Source organism: Phaseolus vulgaris, chromosome 7, assembly GCF_051622355.1.
Source record: "Phaseolus vulgaris cultivar YP4 chromosome 7, ASM5162235v1, whole genome shotgun sequence".
Taxonomy (NCBI): domain Eukaryota; kingdom Viridiplantae; phylum Streptophyta; class Magnoliopsida; order Fabales; family Fabaceae; genus Phaseolus; species Phaseolus vulgaris.
Genome location: NC_143504.1, coordinates 20,854,771 through 20,874,413, shown reverse-complemented (window position 1 = coordinate 20,874,413; position 19,643 = coordinate 20,854,771). Strand labels below are relative to the sequence as shown.

The 19,643-nt window shown below is 32.4% G+C and overlaps 3 protein-coding genes and 1 pseudogene across 4 annotated transcripts; 2 read left to right on the top strand and 2 right to left on the bottom strand.

Moving 5' to 3' along the window:
* Nucleotides 1-1,801: 1,801 nt before the first annotated feature.
* Nucleotides 1,802-2,935, top strand: LOC137816954 (early nodulin-like protein 8). Its single transcript, XM_068620146.2, has 2 exons — nt 1,802-2,079; nt 2,214-2,935. Exons 1-2 carry the CDS (start codon nt 1,839-1,841, stop codon nt 2,615-2,617), a joined length of 645 nt encoding a protein of 214 aa, XP_068476247.1. The 5' UTR covers nt 1,802-1,838; the 3' UTR covers nt 2,618-2,935.
* LOC137816955 (protein yippee-like At4g27745) lies at nt 2,933-5,281 on the top strand. Of its 2 annotated transcripts, none has more exons than XM_068620147.2 (3): nt 2,933-3,534; nt 3,652-3,773; nt 4,796-5,281. In XM_068620147.2, exons 2-3 carry the CDS (start codon nt 3,681-3,683, stop codon nt 5,021-5,023), a joined length of 321 nt encoding a protein of 106 aa, XP_068476248.1. In that variant the 5' UTR covers nt 2,933-3,534; nt 3,652-3,680; the 3' UTR covers nt 5,024-5,281. The 2 variants fall into 2 exon arrangements, with proteins under 2 accessions (XP_068476248.1, XP_068476249.1); XM_068620148.2 differs by having other exon boundaries at nt 3,338-3,534; nt 3,657-3,773.
* A 1,015-nt stretch (nt 5,282-6,296) lies between these two features.
* Nucleotides 6,297-10,216, bottom strand: LOC137816947 (UBX domain-containing protein). The gene is made up of 4 exons (XM_068620134.2): nt 9,238-10,216; nt 7,443-7,613; nt 7,114-7,317; nt 6,297-6,795 (listed from the first exon to the last, which is right to left on the bottom strand). The coding sequence occupies exons 1-4, from the start codon at nt 9,997-9,999 to the stop codon at nt 6,565-6,567; spliced, it is 1,368 nt and encodes a 455-aa protein (XP_068476235.1). The 5' UTR covers nt 10,000-10,216; the 3' UTR covers nt 6,297-6,564.
* Nucleotides 10,217-14,525: 4,309 nt separating this feature from the next.
* On the bottom strand, nt 14,526-17,065 carry LOC150025822 (uncharacterized; annotated as a pseudogene).
* Nucleotides 17,066-19,643: the final 2,578 nt, after the last annotated feature.

Below are 19,643 nucleotides of genomic sequence, written 5' to 3'. Positions count from 1 at the left end.
CAATAGATAAATTTTTTGACAAGAATTAGGCCCCGTTTGTTTTCAAGAAAAAAAAGAAGACTTTTATTGTGCAGGTTGAAAACATGGTAATAAAAAAAAATAATAAAGTGGGAGTATCATGAAAATCGAAAACGTTTTTCAGTTTTAAACTTTTGAAAACAGATTTACAAAGAAATATGTATATATATTGATATAATTAATTATTTATAATTTATTCTATTATTCTTTTTTATTTTAATTTCAAATTATAATAATGTTTATGTAAACTAAAATTACAATCTAAACCTAAAAATTATAAATTAATAATTATTAAAAAAATAATATAATATTTTAATTAAAAATAATTATAATCTAAGAAATATCAAACAAATTAATTTTTAATAATTTTCAAATTCAAAAATAATTATATAAATTTATATTTTTATAATTAAAAAAAATATAATTTTAATCACATTCATCACCTCACTCATAAACTTTTTCTATACTTTCCACTTTATTTATCTTAATTCAAACAATTTCACACTATCACCTCACTCATAAACTTTTTCTATACTTTCCACTTTATTTATCTTAATTCAAACAATTTCACACTATCACCTCACTCATAAACTTTTTCTATACTTTCCACTTTATTTATCTTAATTCAAACAATTTCACACTATCACCTCACTCATAAACTTTTTCTATACTTTCCACTTTATTTATCTTAATTCAAACAATTTCACACTATCACCTCACTCATAAACTTTTTCTATACTTTCCACTTTATTTATCTTAATTCAAACAATTTCACACTATCACCTCACTCATAAACTTTTTCTATACTTTCCACTTTATTTATCTTAATTCAAACAATTTCACACTATTTCCATCCTTATAACAAACAAAGCATTAATTTATCACTTTTTAGAAATTGTTGAGATTGCAATGCCTTTAACCTTAAAACTTACTACAGAGGCTGGTATGTTTACTTTACATAGTACTGTTCTACCCAGTTATATCATTCTATCTCCTAAACGTTGACTTTCTATTTTAGCTCCCACAACCACCTACCGTAGATTTTAACTAATAAAAATTCTCCAATATTCATTAGATTGTCGTGTATATATTATGTCTTATGATGAAAAAAATCTACAATAATTTTTTTAATATACTGTGTTATTTACGAAGTTGCTGAAAAATTGAGTCTTATTTTGTGTTTAGGATACTTTACTTTTAATTTTGTAATTTCTTATCAATTTAATTAAAAAGAACTAAACTTAGAGTGTTATTTTGTTACGACTATTTTTCCAACTTTGATTGATTTAAATTTTGTTAATTCATTGTTGACATAGAATTTTTATTAATTTTGTAGATAAATAATTTTCATAAACAAATTTCGGGCATTTTCTATTTAGCTAGCCATGTGATGTGCCTGGAGAAGTTTGCTGTTTTTCTTCCCTGCCGCACATGATAAGGCAATATTGTGACACAATTATACACACAGAGACAGTCTTAATATAAGAAGAAGCTTGATAAACTAATATAGTTTGCCAACTGGCTCATGTGCACATTATTAGTTCATTTAGTTGTAAAGTTTATCTGTTTCTCTGTCTTTAACCCTTTACACTCTGCACTGCTTCCTTCCCATCACATTATTCAATATTCTTCTACCACTATTTTACACTTGACAAACGTATTTTTAATAAATTTGTATCATGGAGAAATTATAATATTACAAAATTTTTGACCCACGAAATAATAGAGAAATAGGGGCACTCAAGTAAATTGAGCTTCTAGGTGTGGTTCTTTTTGGATCTCGTTATCAACTCTCCATTGGCCATATCTTGTGGTCCTAGATGAGAACTCTAAAATCTAATGTGAGTGTGACTCTTAGAAGAAACAAGATAGGCAATCTTTCAAGTCACAACAGAATGTTGGCCTTTCTCTTGCTCACATTGGTCCAAATCCAAGCCAAGGTGCTTTGCTACCAATACAAAGTTGGAGATATGGATGCTTGGGGGATACCCACCTCAACAAATCCACAAGTCTACACAAAATGGTCCAAATATCACAATCTCACAATTGGAGATTCTCTTTGTAAGTTTACACTATTTGCTATGTCATGTTTTTCAATTTGGTTTATACTTCTCTACACCAATGAATCGAAGACCCTTCATTTCTATGGATAAACAAAATGGTACAAATCTGATATTATGTTATTATCATTGCAGTGTTTCTATACCCACCAAGCCAAGATTCAGTGATTCAAGTTACTGAAGAATCCTACAAGAAGTGCAACATTAAAGACCCTATATTGTATATGAACAATGGCAACTCTTTGTTCAACCTTACATCGAAGGGCCAATTCTACTTCACTAGTGGTGTGGCTGGCCATTGCCAAAAAAATCAAAAGCTTCATATAGCAGTAGGTGAAGGAATAATAGAAAATACGGATGCAGCACCTGGTCCTGGTTCATCATTGCCTGCATCTGCACCCTCCTATCCCACAGTGTTTGGCAATATTCCAGTTGCTGCTTCTACCTCAACCCCAACCTCAACCTCATCCCAACTCACTTCAACTTTTCAACTTCTCATCATTGGATATGTCATATGCACTCTTTTCTACCTTATGTGATGGCAAAATGCCCTTACCTTTACCATTACACACTTAAAATCAACAGGTTTGAGTATTAGCTAAGTAACTGTGTTAACTATTTGGAGTGATAATTTTGCTAGTAATCATACCTGGTTCAAATATGATTACTGGTGATGTCAATGCTCAATAATTCATCATGTTGATTCATTTGTTGAGTTTACCCTTTCCTTAAGTTTGGAATAAGGGTCTTCCTATTTGTATTATATCATGATTCTTTCAGCAATGTAGAACTTTATGATTGGAGATTTTGCTTAATACAGTTTCAATCCTTCATTTATTAAGGAGGAATTTGACAAATCTGGTGCATTTACAACCATAAAGTTGTCTGTCTCTTATAAAGTGAATTATCATCATTCTTCTAAAAAATCTTATTCAATCAAAGTTATGAAATAATCAGATGTACAATATTTCATAACACTCTCAAACAAAAATTAAAATCAATTCTATATGTTTCTAGAGACATAATTTCATTTACCTAAATTGAAAACAGATAATGACCCAAAATAGGAGGTGGGGATCGAAGAACTATCTTTTTTTTGTTCTTCAATTATGTAAACCAACAAAAAAATTAGACAAAATTACACGTGTTAAGAGACTAGTCTCTGTAACCGACCATTTTGTTTTTTAAAAATAAATGGCACTGAAATTCTAGAGACTTTTTTCAGTGTACTATATAGTGATAGGAAATCTTTTAACTTTGCAATTAAACCACTTGGCTGATCAAATCCCACACGAGGAAATGTGTTTCAACTTGCAATAGAGAGAGAGAGAGAGCAATCTCACATTCTGAGAGTGTGAGGAAGCAGAAGAAAGCCCTAAAAAGGAGAACTTGCATAAGGAAAGTGGGTATCTTTGAAGGCAAGGGAGAGTCAATCATCTACTGCTACAAAGGGCAGGTACCTACAAATTCATTTCCAAATTGTAATTGAAAATCACAGTTGACAGAAAACTGAAAATGCTATGATCATGGTTCATGATCCCCTGAACACTGTTGATTAAACTCTTTTTGGTAGAAAAGGATTGAGTTGAGACAATCTTTGAGATGGAGGAAGTGATTGGCCCCAGATTGTACTGTTGCTGTAATTGTAGAAACCATGTTGCCCTTCATGATGATGTGATTTCAAAGGCCTTTCAGGTGAAAAACTACTCCCACTCAGCTTTAACTTTTATTCTGTCATCAATTCATTTGATCTGTTCAGTTCTCAACATACCCTTCTATCATCATCAAACAAGATAACCATTCTACTATCACATGATATGATTTGATTTTTGGAAGCATTTCAGTTTGCTTCCAATTCATTCTTTCTTAACAAGATCAATTTTCTAAAATCAACATAAAACTTTTCTTATTTTATAAATATGATGAACCTGACCACGTCTTCATTTTTATAAATCTTGTATCGTTATGCACATCCCCATTTGTTAAACATTAGACAAAACTCTTTCTATTTTTGTATATACATTACAAACAAATCTCCTTTTTTTACAGTAATAATAGAAAATTATTGCTTTCTCAAATGAAAAAAAATTTTAAAACAGAATTTGAGTATCATAAAAGAATAATAATAAAATAAACTATTTCGTATTCAAAAAGAAAAGATTGCTTTAAAAAAATTGTGAAATATTTATTGATGAGATGGAATAAAACTAATTTTTAAAATATTTTTTATGAACTGAATAACAAAAATAAAATGATATTTTATTCATTTAAATATTAAGATTCATATGTATTGATTTTTTTATTGCAATACTTTTGAAACAATTCTGATAATTATGTCATTAATAATTTTCCTCTATTACTCTAATGCTCATAAATTTTTATCGTTTGAATATTAATAATTACAAGTTTCACCAATTGTAGAGATATTTAGTTGTAAAGGAGGTAGAAAAGGGAGTTGTGTATAAGAAGAAATAGAACAAATTTTGTATAATTAGCCAATAAATAAGGGTTACTCTGTCAATTATATTTCGAAATGAAGGTTTTTATTTAAATGTGTCTTATTCACAAAGCAAGAAGAGTTTTGTACATGTTTAATAACAGAAGGAATTGTGTTAAAAAAAAAAGGAGGATGATAGGGTTAAAAAATTGAGTTCAATTTTTCTTTATTTATTTTACCATTTGACATAGTTGATGGGAAAATTCCTAATTGGTTTCAGGGGAAAAGTGGAAGAGCTTTTCTGTTTGGTCATGCATTGAATGTTAGTGTAGGAGCAAAAGAAGACAGGGAACTAATGACAGGTCTTCACACTGTGGCTGATGTTTACTGTTCTGACTGCCATCAGGTTCTTGGTTGGAAGTATGAACGAGCCTATGAGGAATCTCAGAAGTACAAGGAAGGCAAGTTTGTTCTTGAGAAGGCTAAGATTGTCATGGAAAACTACTAGTGTTGTTAGCATTTTAAAGTGCTTATAGTGTGTTGGTGCCTGCTCATTTCATCATTTTTTTTGTTGCTTGCTGTTACTCTCTCATCAATTTATTTATGTATGTGTGGATATATGTTTAGAGTCATTTGTTTTACTTAAATTGTGGATGATCATGAGTTGCAAGTTCTACTTGGGCAGCTTTGGAATTTTCGATTGTAAAGGAAATGAAACTTTAAGAATCAAATCCACTTATGTTGAAAAGAGTAACATTTTGAACAATATTTGGGAGGTTTTCACAAATTGCCATGGAATATCAAGTTGGAAGGCATAATAATTTGGATATATTGTTGTTTTATGCATCTTGGACCAGCTTGGGTGGGGAACCTTGGTGATGCAATCATCACTATTTTTTCCATGGAGAAACTAGAGCAAACCTTTTCTATTTAAAATAAAATGTAGAAGTACTTTTTTTGTGGGTGAAATTTGTATGGTATCCTAATAATTTAATGCGTGAAAAAAATATCTGATATAGTGTGACGTGATATGAGGATAGAGTTGGTTAGTATGTCACTTTTTTTCACAGAACAAGGACCTTTCAGCCGATTGGATCAACAGTTGAAAGCATCACATTCGATCAAGAAATCCACCAAAGAACCTTAAGAAAAATATTTCTTTGGACGAATAAACTTTCATATGAACGCAAGCATTTTTGTATAAAAGAACTTGATGGTAATGTTGTTGACATGGAAGAGCATTGTGGAGCACATGTGATGAAAGAACAGCAATGAGAAGTAGTGTAGGGCATATTATCAAGAACACAGATAATAGCCTAAGCTCCTACAATGGTAGTAATTTGTATTTCTGCCCAAACAACAATTCCAAAATTCACCAATTTATCTCATTATACTTGCGTTGCATTGCATGGCCTAAGAAACTTCACAACTCAAACCATTACTAAATGTTTCTATGATTAACTAAAGTTATTTCCTATAAAGCGATCCTATTTCCAATATTCTGAAATATTATTTTAATCTCTTCAAACATTTTATATTTTAGCCTTTACATTTCGTTAAAAACGTTTTTTTTTTCTCTAATAAGAAATTAAAACCATTTTATGTTCCAAACAAGAACTAACAATATATAAATTTTATAAGGATTAAAACAAGACCAAACACAGATTATCTTTGATAAATAGTAAAAAAATGTGCTGCTTCATGCGAACCTGGTAGTTGGTTGGATGCTCTATCAACATATATGATCAGAAAGAAAATGTACACACAGATAACACTGGGAATTTCCTAATTAAGTGAAAGGCCCAATATATATTATATATATATATATATCATTATTCTAAACCATCTTCACATGTCGCTATCTGTTTGATTGATTCAAATTTAAATAGGAAAAATCAAAACTACAAAAACCACGACAACCTATGCATCTAACAATTTTAATTGTTCAATAAGTCAATTGTTTTAAACAGAAGAATGAAACACCACAGAATTCCCTATTTGCAGATCTTATCTTCAAGTATTCATAAGATTATTAGGCAAGTTTCATTCTCATGAACTGATCTCCACAAATAGGCTGGCCTGAGGATGCAATCCTGCTTCCTTCAAAGACAGTGCTAGTTTTTCTTGTCCATACATAACCCGTGGAAAATTGGATACCAGGCTGTAACTCTCGGCTTCTAAACTTCCCAGTGAGTCAACATAGTCATATAAAGACTGAATTGTTGCTGTGCTGTTGAACCTCCTTCCCTTACGTTCACCATTTGGAAACCGTACCAAAACCTATTCATTCATCAAACATAAATGTAATTGTCATGTAAATTACAACATAATCAAACAAAAACTGAACTGAAAAAGAAAAGAAACTAAAGAGGGAGAGGCTAAAGCAATTTAAAAAACATACAGGATTAGAAGTAAAGATCATTCATCATGCATATAAGTGAAACCATCAAGAATTTTATGTTCAACCTTATCATAAGAATTAAAGCTGAGATCTTAAATACAAGTGAAACAATATAAGTTAAACAGTTATATAAACTAATGAAAGATGCTGGCACTAAAGGAGAAATAAAATCATAGCTCAATCTTCTAATACTGTACCTGTGTAACATCAGGTCCTTTTTCAGGTTCTTCACCCAGAGACTGAGCTTTCTCTTGACGCATTTTAGCTAATGCAGCTTGTTTCTCTGCAGCTTCTTGTGCTGCTCTTTCACGAGCCTCATCCTCCTCTTTGCGCTTCCTCTCAGCTTCAGCAGCTTCCCTTGCAAGACGTTCTTCTTCTTCTCTCCTCTGTCGCTCCCTAGCCTGAACATATATACAACATTAATCCATAGCACTAACAGGCCTGTTCTTTCTAAACCCATTGAGTACAGCCCAACAAATATTATATGAAACAAGAAAAACAAAACCATAAACTGCAAAAAACATACTTGATCAGCTTCAAGCGCAGCCCTGTATGCGGCATCTTGCTCTTCCCTTAAGCGCATATTATTTCGTCTTTCTTCTGCATCAAGCCTAGCTGAAACGAGAACAGGGGAACTTTCTTCAAGCACTCTCTGCAGTGTCACTAGCAGCTCCTCGCTGGATTTTGGACCTTCAACCTGCATTACATGAACTAGATTAACAATGAAAGCCTCATAATCAGAACACTTTATCAACTATAATACTTGGCACGCCATTTCAGTTAGAAAATAAAGAATATGGACCCAATAAGCCTTTATAGAAAAAACTACTTGTAGAATTTATGGAGTTTTACTTTGGGTATGCATAGAGGGAGGAAAAAGAGATTTAAGAGACTGAATACTTAGTTATATACAATCAAATTGATATTGATTTGATTTAATATAATGTCTTACAATGTAATATAAAACACGAAGAGTTACACTAATACTAGATCATAACAACTAATAATGAACAACGAGATAATATGGAAACTAATCTTAAGAAATAACTCTAAGAAACTGGTCAGGGGAAATCAAATGTGAAAAGCCTGAATGCAGGAAGACTCCTTGTAAGCGGAAAAGCCTATATTGTCTATGTAATGAATTGTAATTCTGACCTAAAACCATATAATTACCAGTAATAAAGACATAAAGTCAGTGTACTTCCTCTTGGGTTTAACATTATAAGATATGATTTTTTTTATGTCATGAGATGAAATATTCTTGACATATTCTAACAATACTGATGGAATTCAATCAAAATACAGTTTTCCTAAGGATACTTGTGGCATAACCACTTGATATAAACAATCAAAACCTTCCTCAAGCATAAGTGTTACTAGGGAGGAAGAAAATATTTTCAAATGACAAAGGACCAAGCCGAGCAACATAAAAAACATGTTATAAAAACCAGCTCTGTCCAGCGAGACCAACCAGTTGGGGTGGGAACTGGTAGCATAGCAGGTCTAAACTCATTATATTGGATTGAATACGTCACTGAACTGAAGTAATCCGCACTAAATCATCTGGCTTATTGGTTAAGCAATGACCCAGAAAGTATGACTCGTACTGGTTTTTAAATATTTATTTTTTAATTCATGAGTTTGACATTGCCAAGCAGACCTTCACATTGTCCAACAAAAGCTGACACGCATCCCTGTGCACACTGACTAAGCCTGTATGCGGAGTGAGTTTGCCTTCCCAAGGGAATGATTGGCAGAGAATGAAAATGCAACTGAATTTTAAAGACCTGCGTCAATATGATTGTGGCATGCATAGAAAAGGCTAAATATCCACTTGTCTAGTCTGAGAACGTTTTCGTGGACGTAAAAAATCCTTGCATCCATCTTACGCAAATGTTTTACAACAAATTCAGTGTCTCAAAACTGGGCAAAAACTTTCGTCATCTCCATGAAGCTACAATAGGCATGTAGTCGCACAGACTGTGACTACTTAAATCATACAGGGGCAGAGAAAATAGAAGCCAAAACATAAGAAAGAAAGTATAACATGCCCAAAGAGTAACCATGACATCAAATATAAATGTTTTCATTTCATATATGTTTCTCAAGTTGGCCCAGTTCACTCCAATTCGCCAAACCGAATAATCCACAGGAATTAAACCACCACACTTATTTTTCATGTGTCAACCAGGCAAGACTATAATGTAAAACGCATGGCAACTTAAAACTCAGCATAAGTAGAGTTAATAGATAAATACACAATTTCAGCAAATGAACATGCTACAAAAAAATCAGTAGTACCAGAGGCATGTATATCAAACCTGTTGAAGGAGAGCGATCCTCTGATTAGTGGCGGCCATGACGAGAGCACAAAAGGGAAAGCGAGAGGCTTTCAAGCTGTTACTCATCTTAAACCCTTCACTGGCGCGAATGCTGCCACCCCAGCAAACAAAATTCTCGTTCACAAAGGCGGCAATGGTCTCGGAACAGAGAGTCCTGTGGCAAAACGACGGCGTATCGGGGTGATCGGGGGAATGCAAGTAAACGAAGAGAAGCTTGAAGGAATTGCGCGAGCGCTGGAGCGCGTCCATGAAGCCCTCGCCGACAAAATTGGGCCCGGAAGAGCCGTAGTCCCTCTCGAAGGCAGCAACGAAATCCATGGCCTCGGAAGTAGCGGCCGGGACGGAAACCAAGGGGGCCGAGGAGGAGGAGGAGGGGGCCGAGGCCAGGCCCACCAGGCCGAGGGAGTAGGAAAGGACTCCCCCGGCGGCCCAGAGGCCCAAACCGATCGCGCCGGAGATTAACCCTAGACTGCCGGAAATAACGGAAACGGGTAGCGTGATGAGTTTCCAGGCGAGACCCGGAGGCGGTTGGGGTAAGGGTTGGTGATCGGGTGCGGAGGGAAGATGATTGTTAGGGTGAGGTTGCGGAGGAGTATCGGTGTGGTTTACTGAAGTGGTGAAGGAAGAGATTGCAAGTTCCAGGTCCCAATTGTGAGCAGCAAGGATTTCAGTGCAGAGGTCTGCATCTTCTAAACCTGTTATCGCTTGGAAATACGCCAATTTATCTGCTACATCGCCCATTTTTCTTCCTTCTTCTTCTTCTTCTTCTTCTTCAAATCAATCCTCAATCAAACACCAATTTTCCACTCTCTTTCCTCTCTTTAGGGTTTACTTTCTCCATCATTCCTTCCTCTCCATCAAATTTATTCAACTCCCAACCGCCTTTTCTTTTCATCACCCCCAAATATTTTTCTCATCTTTTTTCTATTTTTCATATTATAACAATATTTCATTTCATATTAACAAATCCTAACTTTCTCAAATTTTAATCTTTTACAATCATTTTTACTCACTCTTTATCTTTCATTTCAAATTATTATTCAAAATTATTAGTAACGAATCTAACCATTTCATCTATTATCTTTAACATATTTATCAACTATAAAAATAATTATTCATTCTTCATAATTTGATTTACATGAGATAAGTTAGAATTTGTTGAAGATAAACTCACATAATAATATATCTATAACATGGACGCATATTTTAACTTCTTCAATTGATACTTATATTGTTTCTTTTATACATTGCAAAAATTACTCATATGAGTAAATCAAATAAAAAAAATATGGTTCTGAACACGTGTCACACTTTTATAATTTTTCTAAATAATTATCAGAATAATATAATGGTTATAAAGTTTTAAAAATTTCATAAATAGTCAAAAATTGAAAGGGTTCTAGAATTTTTATAATATACATGGAAAGTTACGGGAATAAAAAAATTACAAGTAAATAATAACTTTTTGATAAATAAAACATTCTACAAAATTCAATTCAAATTTGTAAGTGGAGTAAAACTATTATTTTAAATTTTTTTACTGATCTTTAAACCTACTAAAAAAAATCATTAAATATAAATTAATTTTAGAAATAAAACATAATTATTTATTATATTTATTAAATTATATATTATTTTAAATATTAAAAAATGTATTGATATAAAAATTAATTATTATTATTAATAAGTAGTTTTGAAATGGATATTTAATTAACTATCTAAATTTTAACTATTAATTATTTAAATTTTAAAGTTGGTATCTAAAAAACCTTATAACTAATTAGATATAAATTTATAAATTATTTATCAATAATATAAAATAATATTTAGTTAATATGACAATTAATTATCTTTTATTTTTATTTAATGATTATATATATATATATATATATATATATATATATAACTTAACTTATTAATATAATCAATTTCATTTACATGATTCTATAATAAAATTTAAATTTAATTTAGTATAATTAGTTTATTAAAATTAACTACTTGTCATGATATAATAAAGTTATTATATGTAATATTAAAATCTTATTTTTAAGATAAAACTCATAGTTATTTTGAAATTTAATATTTCTTATAAAATATTATTTTTAAAACGTAACTTAGTTAAGAGAGATAATATATATAAATTGTTAATAATATGAGAATTTTCAACATATTAAAATAAATACTTTTAGTCAAAAACTAAATTGGGTACAATCTCCCTCCAATATATTTTTCATTTCACTTATGATTAAATATGGTTAAAAAATATTTTAAAACCAATTTCACATTATCAATGATTTTGTTATTTATAAATTTTATTTTGTCTTTTTGTTTTAAGTTATTTACTTATGAAATTGAGAAACTAACAAATTATTTTATCATAATCAATTGTCTTTATTAACTTCTCAACTTGTTTATCATTAGATGTCCAATATGTATGTGTTGATCCTTAAACATAACTCGATTCGACATTTTCAGTGTCTCTAGATCGACTTTACATTTTGAGTTTTTTTTTTTTTTATCTCACCCCTGAGCTTTAAGTGTATCTAGATTGATTCTACACCTTGAGTATCTCTAACTCAATTCCACACCCAAAGCATATCTAACTTAGCCTTACATTTTCAACATCTTTAACTTAGCCGCATATTTTAAACATTTCTAGTTTGACTTCACTCTTAAAGTCTCTTTAGCTTGGTTTCATGCCTTAAGCATCTACAAACCCAATTCAATGCCTTAAGCGTATCTAATGTGGATCCACGCCTTAAACATCTCTTGTTCAGTTCCACGCCTTGAATATTTTTAGCTTTGTTTTATGCTTTATACCTCTTTTGAGAAATGTGTAGTTCGACCTCACTCCTAAATCATATTTAGCTTAATTTTGATGCCTAAAATATCTTATAACTCTCATGCATAAAACATTTTTAGCTTCAACCATATACATCTCTTGTTCGAGTTCTCACTTTTAGAATCTTTAACTCAACTTCATAACATAAGGATCTTTATCTTGGTCTCATGTCTTGAGCATCTTTAACTTGATCTCATTTGAGTAATTCTTTATTCAGAATTTACTATATTTGAATTTTCAGAAGGTAAACATAATGTTTTATTGAGCATAAACATCTAACTTCATTATTAAAGGAATCAAATTGTATCTAGTATAACCATTACATTTGACCAAATACAAATATTGGGGCTCACTAATAAAGGCATCAAACCATATCATCGAACTATACATTGTATAAGCATTACACTATATTATATCAATTCAAAAGATAAATGTCATCATTTACCAAGTGTAAACATTGAACTTCAGTATAACTTAGATATTGATCTAAAACATCATATTATTAAATATACAAGTTAAGTCATAAGCATTGACTTATACCAAACATTAGCATCTAGTTATGCCACATATAGAGTTATACTAAATATAAGCATTCAATTTATACATCAAGTTATACTTAAGTATAAGCGAGCATGAACATTATTCTACAATCCATCATAACATAATCTAAGCATTGTCTTCTATGAGTTGGAATGACACATTTAATCGTTAATTATTTTTTATGTTTTGTAATATCAAATTAAATCATTTTTATAATACTTTAACTTAGTTTTCAACTAGTTCTCAATGTCACATTTAACTTGAGTTATTCTCACAAATTTTTTTTGGAAACTTACCTTAAATTAAATTAGTAGAATTTTTAATTGATTTTATAAGGTATTACATTTATAAAATATATAGAGAAAAATATTAAGAAGTTTTTTATATTTTTTCTTCACATTTTGAGTTCATCATCTTTTTAATAGTAAAACTTAAAACTCATTATTTCTATTATTAATTTTTTACCATACGTTATATTCCATTTCTACTCATGTTTTACTTATTCTGTTTCATTTATGAAAAAGAAAATAACTCTCTCTTGTCCTATTTGACGATAAAATATTAGTTTTATGGTGTATTACTTCATATACATTAGTTTTTACTATGATTTTTTTTTTCATATGCAGAGAATGTTTGAAATATAAAAATTTGAATACTTATATCTAATCTTCTTTTCCAAGCTTTTAAACTCTAACCACTAAAAAAAAAGTTTATTATCGTGGGCCAAAAACAAACGTTAAGTATGAAAAAACTATGCAAAATGGTCATTATCGTCGGTATAGCGTGGATAAGAATTTTGAAACTAATATACTCGACGTAAAGATATTGGCGGGTGTGGGCGACACATGGCAGGTGTTTTTTGCGTAGGTCAAGCGTGGGCTTAGCTTACAAGAAGTTTAGAAATTTATAAAAAATTGTGAGCTTGACCCACGCTTAGCTCACACAAAATTATATTAGCGTGCGCCAAACCTTCAAAATGTCCAAGTAATTATAAAAATTGTGAGTTTGACCCACGCTAAGCCCACACAAAATTATATTAGCGTGGGCCAAGCCTTCAAAATGTCCAAGTAAAGTGAGTTTAGCTACGACGAATGTAGGTTGTTGGCCACAAATTAGCGTGGGCTTAGCCTTCAAAATATTTTTTATATTATTTATTTGAAAAAGTGTAGGATTAGCCTAGAAGTTTGGCACGTAACTAGTTTCAATTTAAAATATATTTTTATTGAAATAAATCAATTTAAAAAATAAAATTATTTTTTTATTAAAATAAATCAATTTTAAAATTACATTAACTAATGTGAAATCAATTTTAAATTACTTTATTTCTCTTTTTCTTATTACATTTATTCTATTTTTTACCTATTTCATTTTTTTCAATAGATAAAATTATTTTAGGAAGCAATCTAATATGAAGAAATGTTTTTCTTACTAAATTTTTTTTATTTATAACTTTTTCTTTAAGAAATATTTAGTTACGTTAGTTTGGTTGAAAAGAATGTATGAGGATTTATAATGATGGCAAAACTCTATATCTTATATACTAAAACTAATTTAAATTTTTTAATTAAAAAGTTAAAATTGAGAGAGTTAAGTAAAGTAAATGTTGAAACTATGTAGTTCATAATGATAAAGCATAAGCCTAATAGTTACTTTTGTCTGCAAAGCTATCTGCACTATTAATATTTTACCCTCCAGACAAACCAAAATTTCCACAAACAAATTACCAACTTTATATATTTTGCTTCATCAAGAAAATAAATATTCTAGTTTATTCTATTTGCATGCTAAAGGAAGAAAAAAAAGCAAGGGAAGAACAGAATAGGAAAATAAGAAAGGTAAGCAACGAATATACAAATAACTAAATGGTGTTTTGGGGTAAACAAGGTTAATGTGAGATGAGAGATGTCATAGGCTCCAAAAAGAACATCAAAAGTACTTTAACTGCAGCAAAAACAGCATCAAAACAACACCAAAGCTGCAGTATAAACCAACATTTATATAGTATAAAACCAGCTAAAAACAGTACCAAAATTGCAGCAGAAAACCAACATTTGTACATCATAAAACCAACACCAAAACTGCACCAAAACTGCAACAGAAAACCAACATTTATACAGCATAAAACCAACAAAAAGCAGTACCAAAACTGCAGCAACAAACCAGCATTTGCAAAACATAAAAACCAGCAAAACCAGCACCAAATCTGCAGCAGAAAACCATCATAATCCTAGCAGCTACTTCATGATATCTAACTTCCCCGCATAATCATAATCATAATCATAATCATAAGTTGAGCTATTAAAGCCTACCCTGCTTACAACAAATCAGTATCTGCTACTATCTAATCACCCACCAAAGGAAAAGAAACTTCAACTTTCTGATTATTTTGTACATTATCTAACTTCATCAAGAGCAGTATGCGACATCAATGAAGGTAATGAAACATAATCTAGTTAATACAAGGAAAAGAAAGTTATAGTATCATACAAAGATATTGTTTTAAGAAAACTTACAAAATGATGAACTCAAGGCAGGGGTTGATCATCAAAGTTCCGAGCATAGTGAGGGTGAACCTGACTTGTGCTTGTTGAGGTGTCACCCTGTTGTCGCTCCATCATCATGGTTAACTTTTTCTCCATGAACTTTATTTTATCCTCCAACATTGCACACTTTTGATTTGCTTGAGCAACTATTTGAGTTGCTTGATCGACTCTTTCATTTGCTTGCATCACTTGTTGATTGTTCATTATGAGAAAAGTAATCACTGGAAGGAGCAAGTATTGAAGGTTGGGTTAGGGAAGACACTCCATGGCGAATGTTGGAAGCCAAGTCTGCAGTGCCATAACATCGACCTCTACTCTTGCCTCCAACAACATCCTTCCAGCATTGAAGTTTTGTTGTTGGATTGATCGGTTGGTTGTTAGAAGTTGATCCTTCAGAGTTGTCTGATTGGAGGGCTTTCAATCGCTCATGGTAGGTTTCCTAGTTCATTGTGAAAATTGTAAGTGGGACAATAATAAGTTAGAAATATAAATCATGTATACAAAAGTAGAGTAATAACTTACGTAAGTCTGTTTGGCACGACTATCTACCCAAAGTCCATCCTTCTTAGTGTGTGTGTCTATGAATAATTCATCGAGTTGAACCGACCGGCCAAGTTTTCGTTCCTAAAATAAATGGAAAAGTTACCAATATTAGATATTATCTACTAAATTTAGGCTTATGCAACAAAATATAGATACTTACTAGGCCCAATGCAATGTCGAGGTGTGATTTACGACCAATAGAGTGTAATGCCCCACCTCGAGTCGATGACCTATTCAATTTATTTTGGATTGATTGTTCTTTGAACTTTTTCGAATCCCAATAGTCTAAGAGACCAATCCATGCTTCTTCACTAATCCAGTTAGGTTTAGTTGCTTTCATCCTAGCTTTACCAAGCACATCAGAGAGGCATTTTCTCACCTTTGACTCGTACACTTTTCTAATTTGCCACTCATCATGAGGGGCCCAAGTCACTCGAGTCTGTAAAAAGAACAACAAATTTAAATAAAAGTTAATGAATATAATAAATGCTTAAATGGAAATGAGTGAAAATGCTATGTTAAGATCACCTTAAATTCAGTCCACCATTTAAGTTGGACTTCCTCTGGTGTTTCATCATAGTGATAGTAAGGACCCCTAAATTGTGACCTAATTGCATGCCCAATTGTTTTAGTAGCACAATGATTAGGTGTCCATCTACAAAACATGCAAACCAAAATGTTAAACATGAAGTATAGCAAACAATTCACAATAAAGTTCAATGTGATAATAAACTTACCCTTTACCCACTAGTCGAATGATGACCCTCCCACTACCATCATGTTCTTCATCAGGGATATCATGGTGTGTCGTGGGTTGTACTGGCGTATCAAGGGAGGGTTGCACTGATGCCTGAGTAGGCTGAACTAATGTATGAGTGGGTTGCACTGATGCCTGAGTGGGCTGAACTGATGTAAGAGTGGGTTGCACTAGAATTTGAGGAGTCACATGAATGAATGGAGCACCAGAGAAGTGAACTAATGAGGGAATAGATGTGGACTGTAATGGACTGTAAGTGGGAAAGAGTGTCGGAGTAGACAAAATTGGGCTGCTGGAGCCACGGGCGACAGGACTGGTATAATACGAGGTATAAGGAGGAACATTGTCCTGTCGCACTGCATAATGAAAGGATGAGGAGGGGGTTGAGGAGGAAGGGGTCGAAGAAGAAGGGGTGGAGGAAGAGGGCGTGAAGGATTGAGGAAAACGGGATTTGGGTGATGGGCCAGAATAAGGAATTGACCCTAGCTCTATTGCAAGACGGCCATGCATAGATGTGTGAACTCCACGCCTAGCATTGTTATGTCTAATAACAGAACCATCCCTTCCTATAGTTCTAGGCATTTTTCCTGGAAAGAAAATGGCATCATAAAAAAAGAAAGCATAATAATCTGATCTAAATTGATCACAAAAAAGAACGATTATTAGTTTGGTTATACATAAACAAAGTCAAAAGCAGACAAACAACACAAAACATGGGAGAACAAGTCTATGCTAGGTCTCAGTTGGAGTTAAAAAGGGTAGGTGGAAATGACAATTATTCGGACAAAATAATCTGTAAACAAAGTACATATATATTTTCATCTAATCCATATTCACCACAAAAAAGAGAGAAGAAAGAAGAAGAAAACAAAAGTAACCTGAAATTCAAATGATCGGCTGACAAGGTTTAGACCAAAGCTGACCAATTGTTGAAGTGGGATTACAGTATGCTGCAAATAAAAGTTGAAGATATATTAATGACATTGCAGAGTCTAGAATTGATTCAATACAGGAAAGGTCAACATGTAATATGTGTTGATCCCAAAGTGTTGGATCGCCATCTAACTTGTACCTTTTTGTACAGTCACAATCAGAATAGTTGTAGCTGTAATGTAACTGTAATAGCCTAGCTAAGCTCTATTATTTCTTTCTTCCTCCAATCAGCAATGCCGCTGCCAAATATCTATTTTTGATAATTCAACTATACAGTATGAAATTTGATAATGCAGATTTCTCTTAACAATGTTATTATGGAACTGCGTAAGCTGTGCTGCCACCCCTTCATGTTACAAGGAGTTCAACCTGATCTTAATGATGAAAAACAGGCATATGAGTAAGCTCACATGCTATATTATCTGAGTGCCATTATCTGTTTGAAACATTGATTCTTTTTTAATTAAAAGAAAGAACGATAATGTATCACTATTGGGTTGCAATCCTAACCAGATTTAGTCTACAAAGTGTACCAATCATATGCAGCATTCTGAATACAATTAACCCAATCTGAACCGTATGGAAATCCAAACAATAATCCAAGTTCCTGTCAAAGTAAAAGAGAAAGTATATGAAGTTTATAATTGTTAACTTTTGCACCTAAGCTAAAGTATTTAATGTTCTTATGTTTAAAGTCATTAACATTAACATTTTTTATTGGTTAATATTATGGTTGATTTACTATTGTTTTCCGTCATTTCTATTTGATAGGCAATTACTTGAATCATATGGGAAGTTGCAATTGTTAGACAAGTTGATGGTGAAACTTAAAGAGCAAGGTCATAAAGTCCTTATATATTCCCAATTTCAGAGAATGCTTGACTTGCTGGAAGATTACTGTTCTTATAAGGTAAGCCAGTTAGTCATCTATGACATCATGCTTTGACTTGAGATAAAAGGAGATAAAAAAATTGTATTTTGTAAAAAATTGTATTTTGTAAGATGTTGAATTTGTTTTCCTTCTCTTTTAAACATTAGCAATGGCAATATGAGAGGATAGATGGCAAGGTTGGAGGTGCTGAAAGACAAGTAAAGATAGATTGGTTTAATGTTGAAGATTCTTCAAGATTTTGTTTCCTTCTATGATATGATTCCACTAGCACACTTTGAATGATTCTTGACATTCTTAGGAATCATCTTGAGTTGGATATGAGATAGGCACTTTATCATAGAATTGGATCAAGGTTCTATGAACAAGAACTCACCAAGACTAGTACCAAAACCCAAACTCACTTGGAAGTTCCATGTATTGTCAAATTGAACCGATTAAAATGGAACAAAAGGCAAGATTACCGAATAGAAATGCTGGAAACTTAAAAGCACCGAACCAAAATCAAACAAAAGAAGAACAGCCAGCTGAAAATTGAAAAAACCGAACCAAAAAAAAGGCAAGAACACAAGCTAAGACATGAACATAAAAAGAGAAGGAAGGAAGGAGAAGAGAAAGCTCATGAGGATGGAGGAATGGTTGGATGATCACGCCAGTTAGAGGATGGTGACTCCAAGATGAGTGTGCAAGCCGCCACTTGAGGTAACCATTGAACTCTCAAGATAAGACTAGTGAGGAAGGCACAAAGCTCTCCAATGCTCTCTCAAAAATTGAGTATAGTTTCTCTAATCAAATTTCAAATATGAAAAATACAAAGGCAGCATCTTAATTTATAGCCTAGAGGTGCTGAAATGCAAAGCTAAATGAATTCAAAATTCCCCCCAAATACAAATGAAAGTGGCGCCAACTATAGTCATGAGGAAGGTGTGACCTTCTCTCTCACTTTGGCACCTCCCTATTACTCCTACACCTATCTACTAACGCACCCCCCTAAGACTCCTAATCTAAAGACCTAAAGATGCTTTAACAAAAGAGGTTTCTAATGTTTCCCTCTAAGCACCTTCAAACAAAGAAATTACAAAAAGAGAAAATAAACGTCCATTAGCTCCTAAAGCTTTGAACATGCTTCTTGTAAGCCTTTGAGGTGGGCTTTGACCTCCATGGGCATCCTCCATTTGAGCCTCAACCTCTTCTTGCTCTTGATGATTGGCCTCCATGTCCACTTGAGCTTGATCTTCATCATTCTATCTACTAGAGCTGGGGGTTTGGGGATAAACCTTACTACAACTGACACAGTTATTCTATACGACAGGTGGAGCTTTACATTTTTTTCAACAT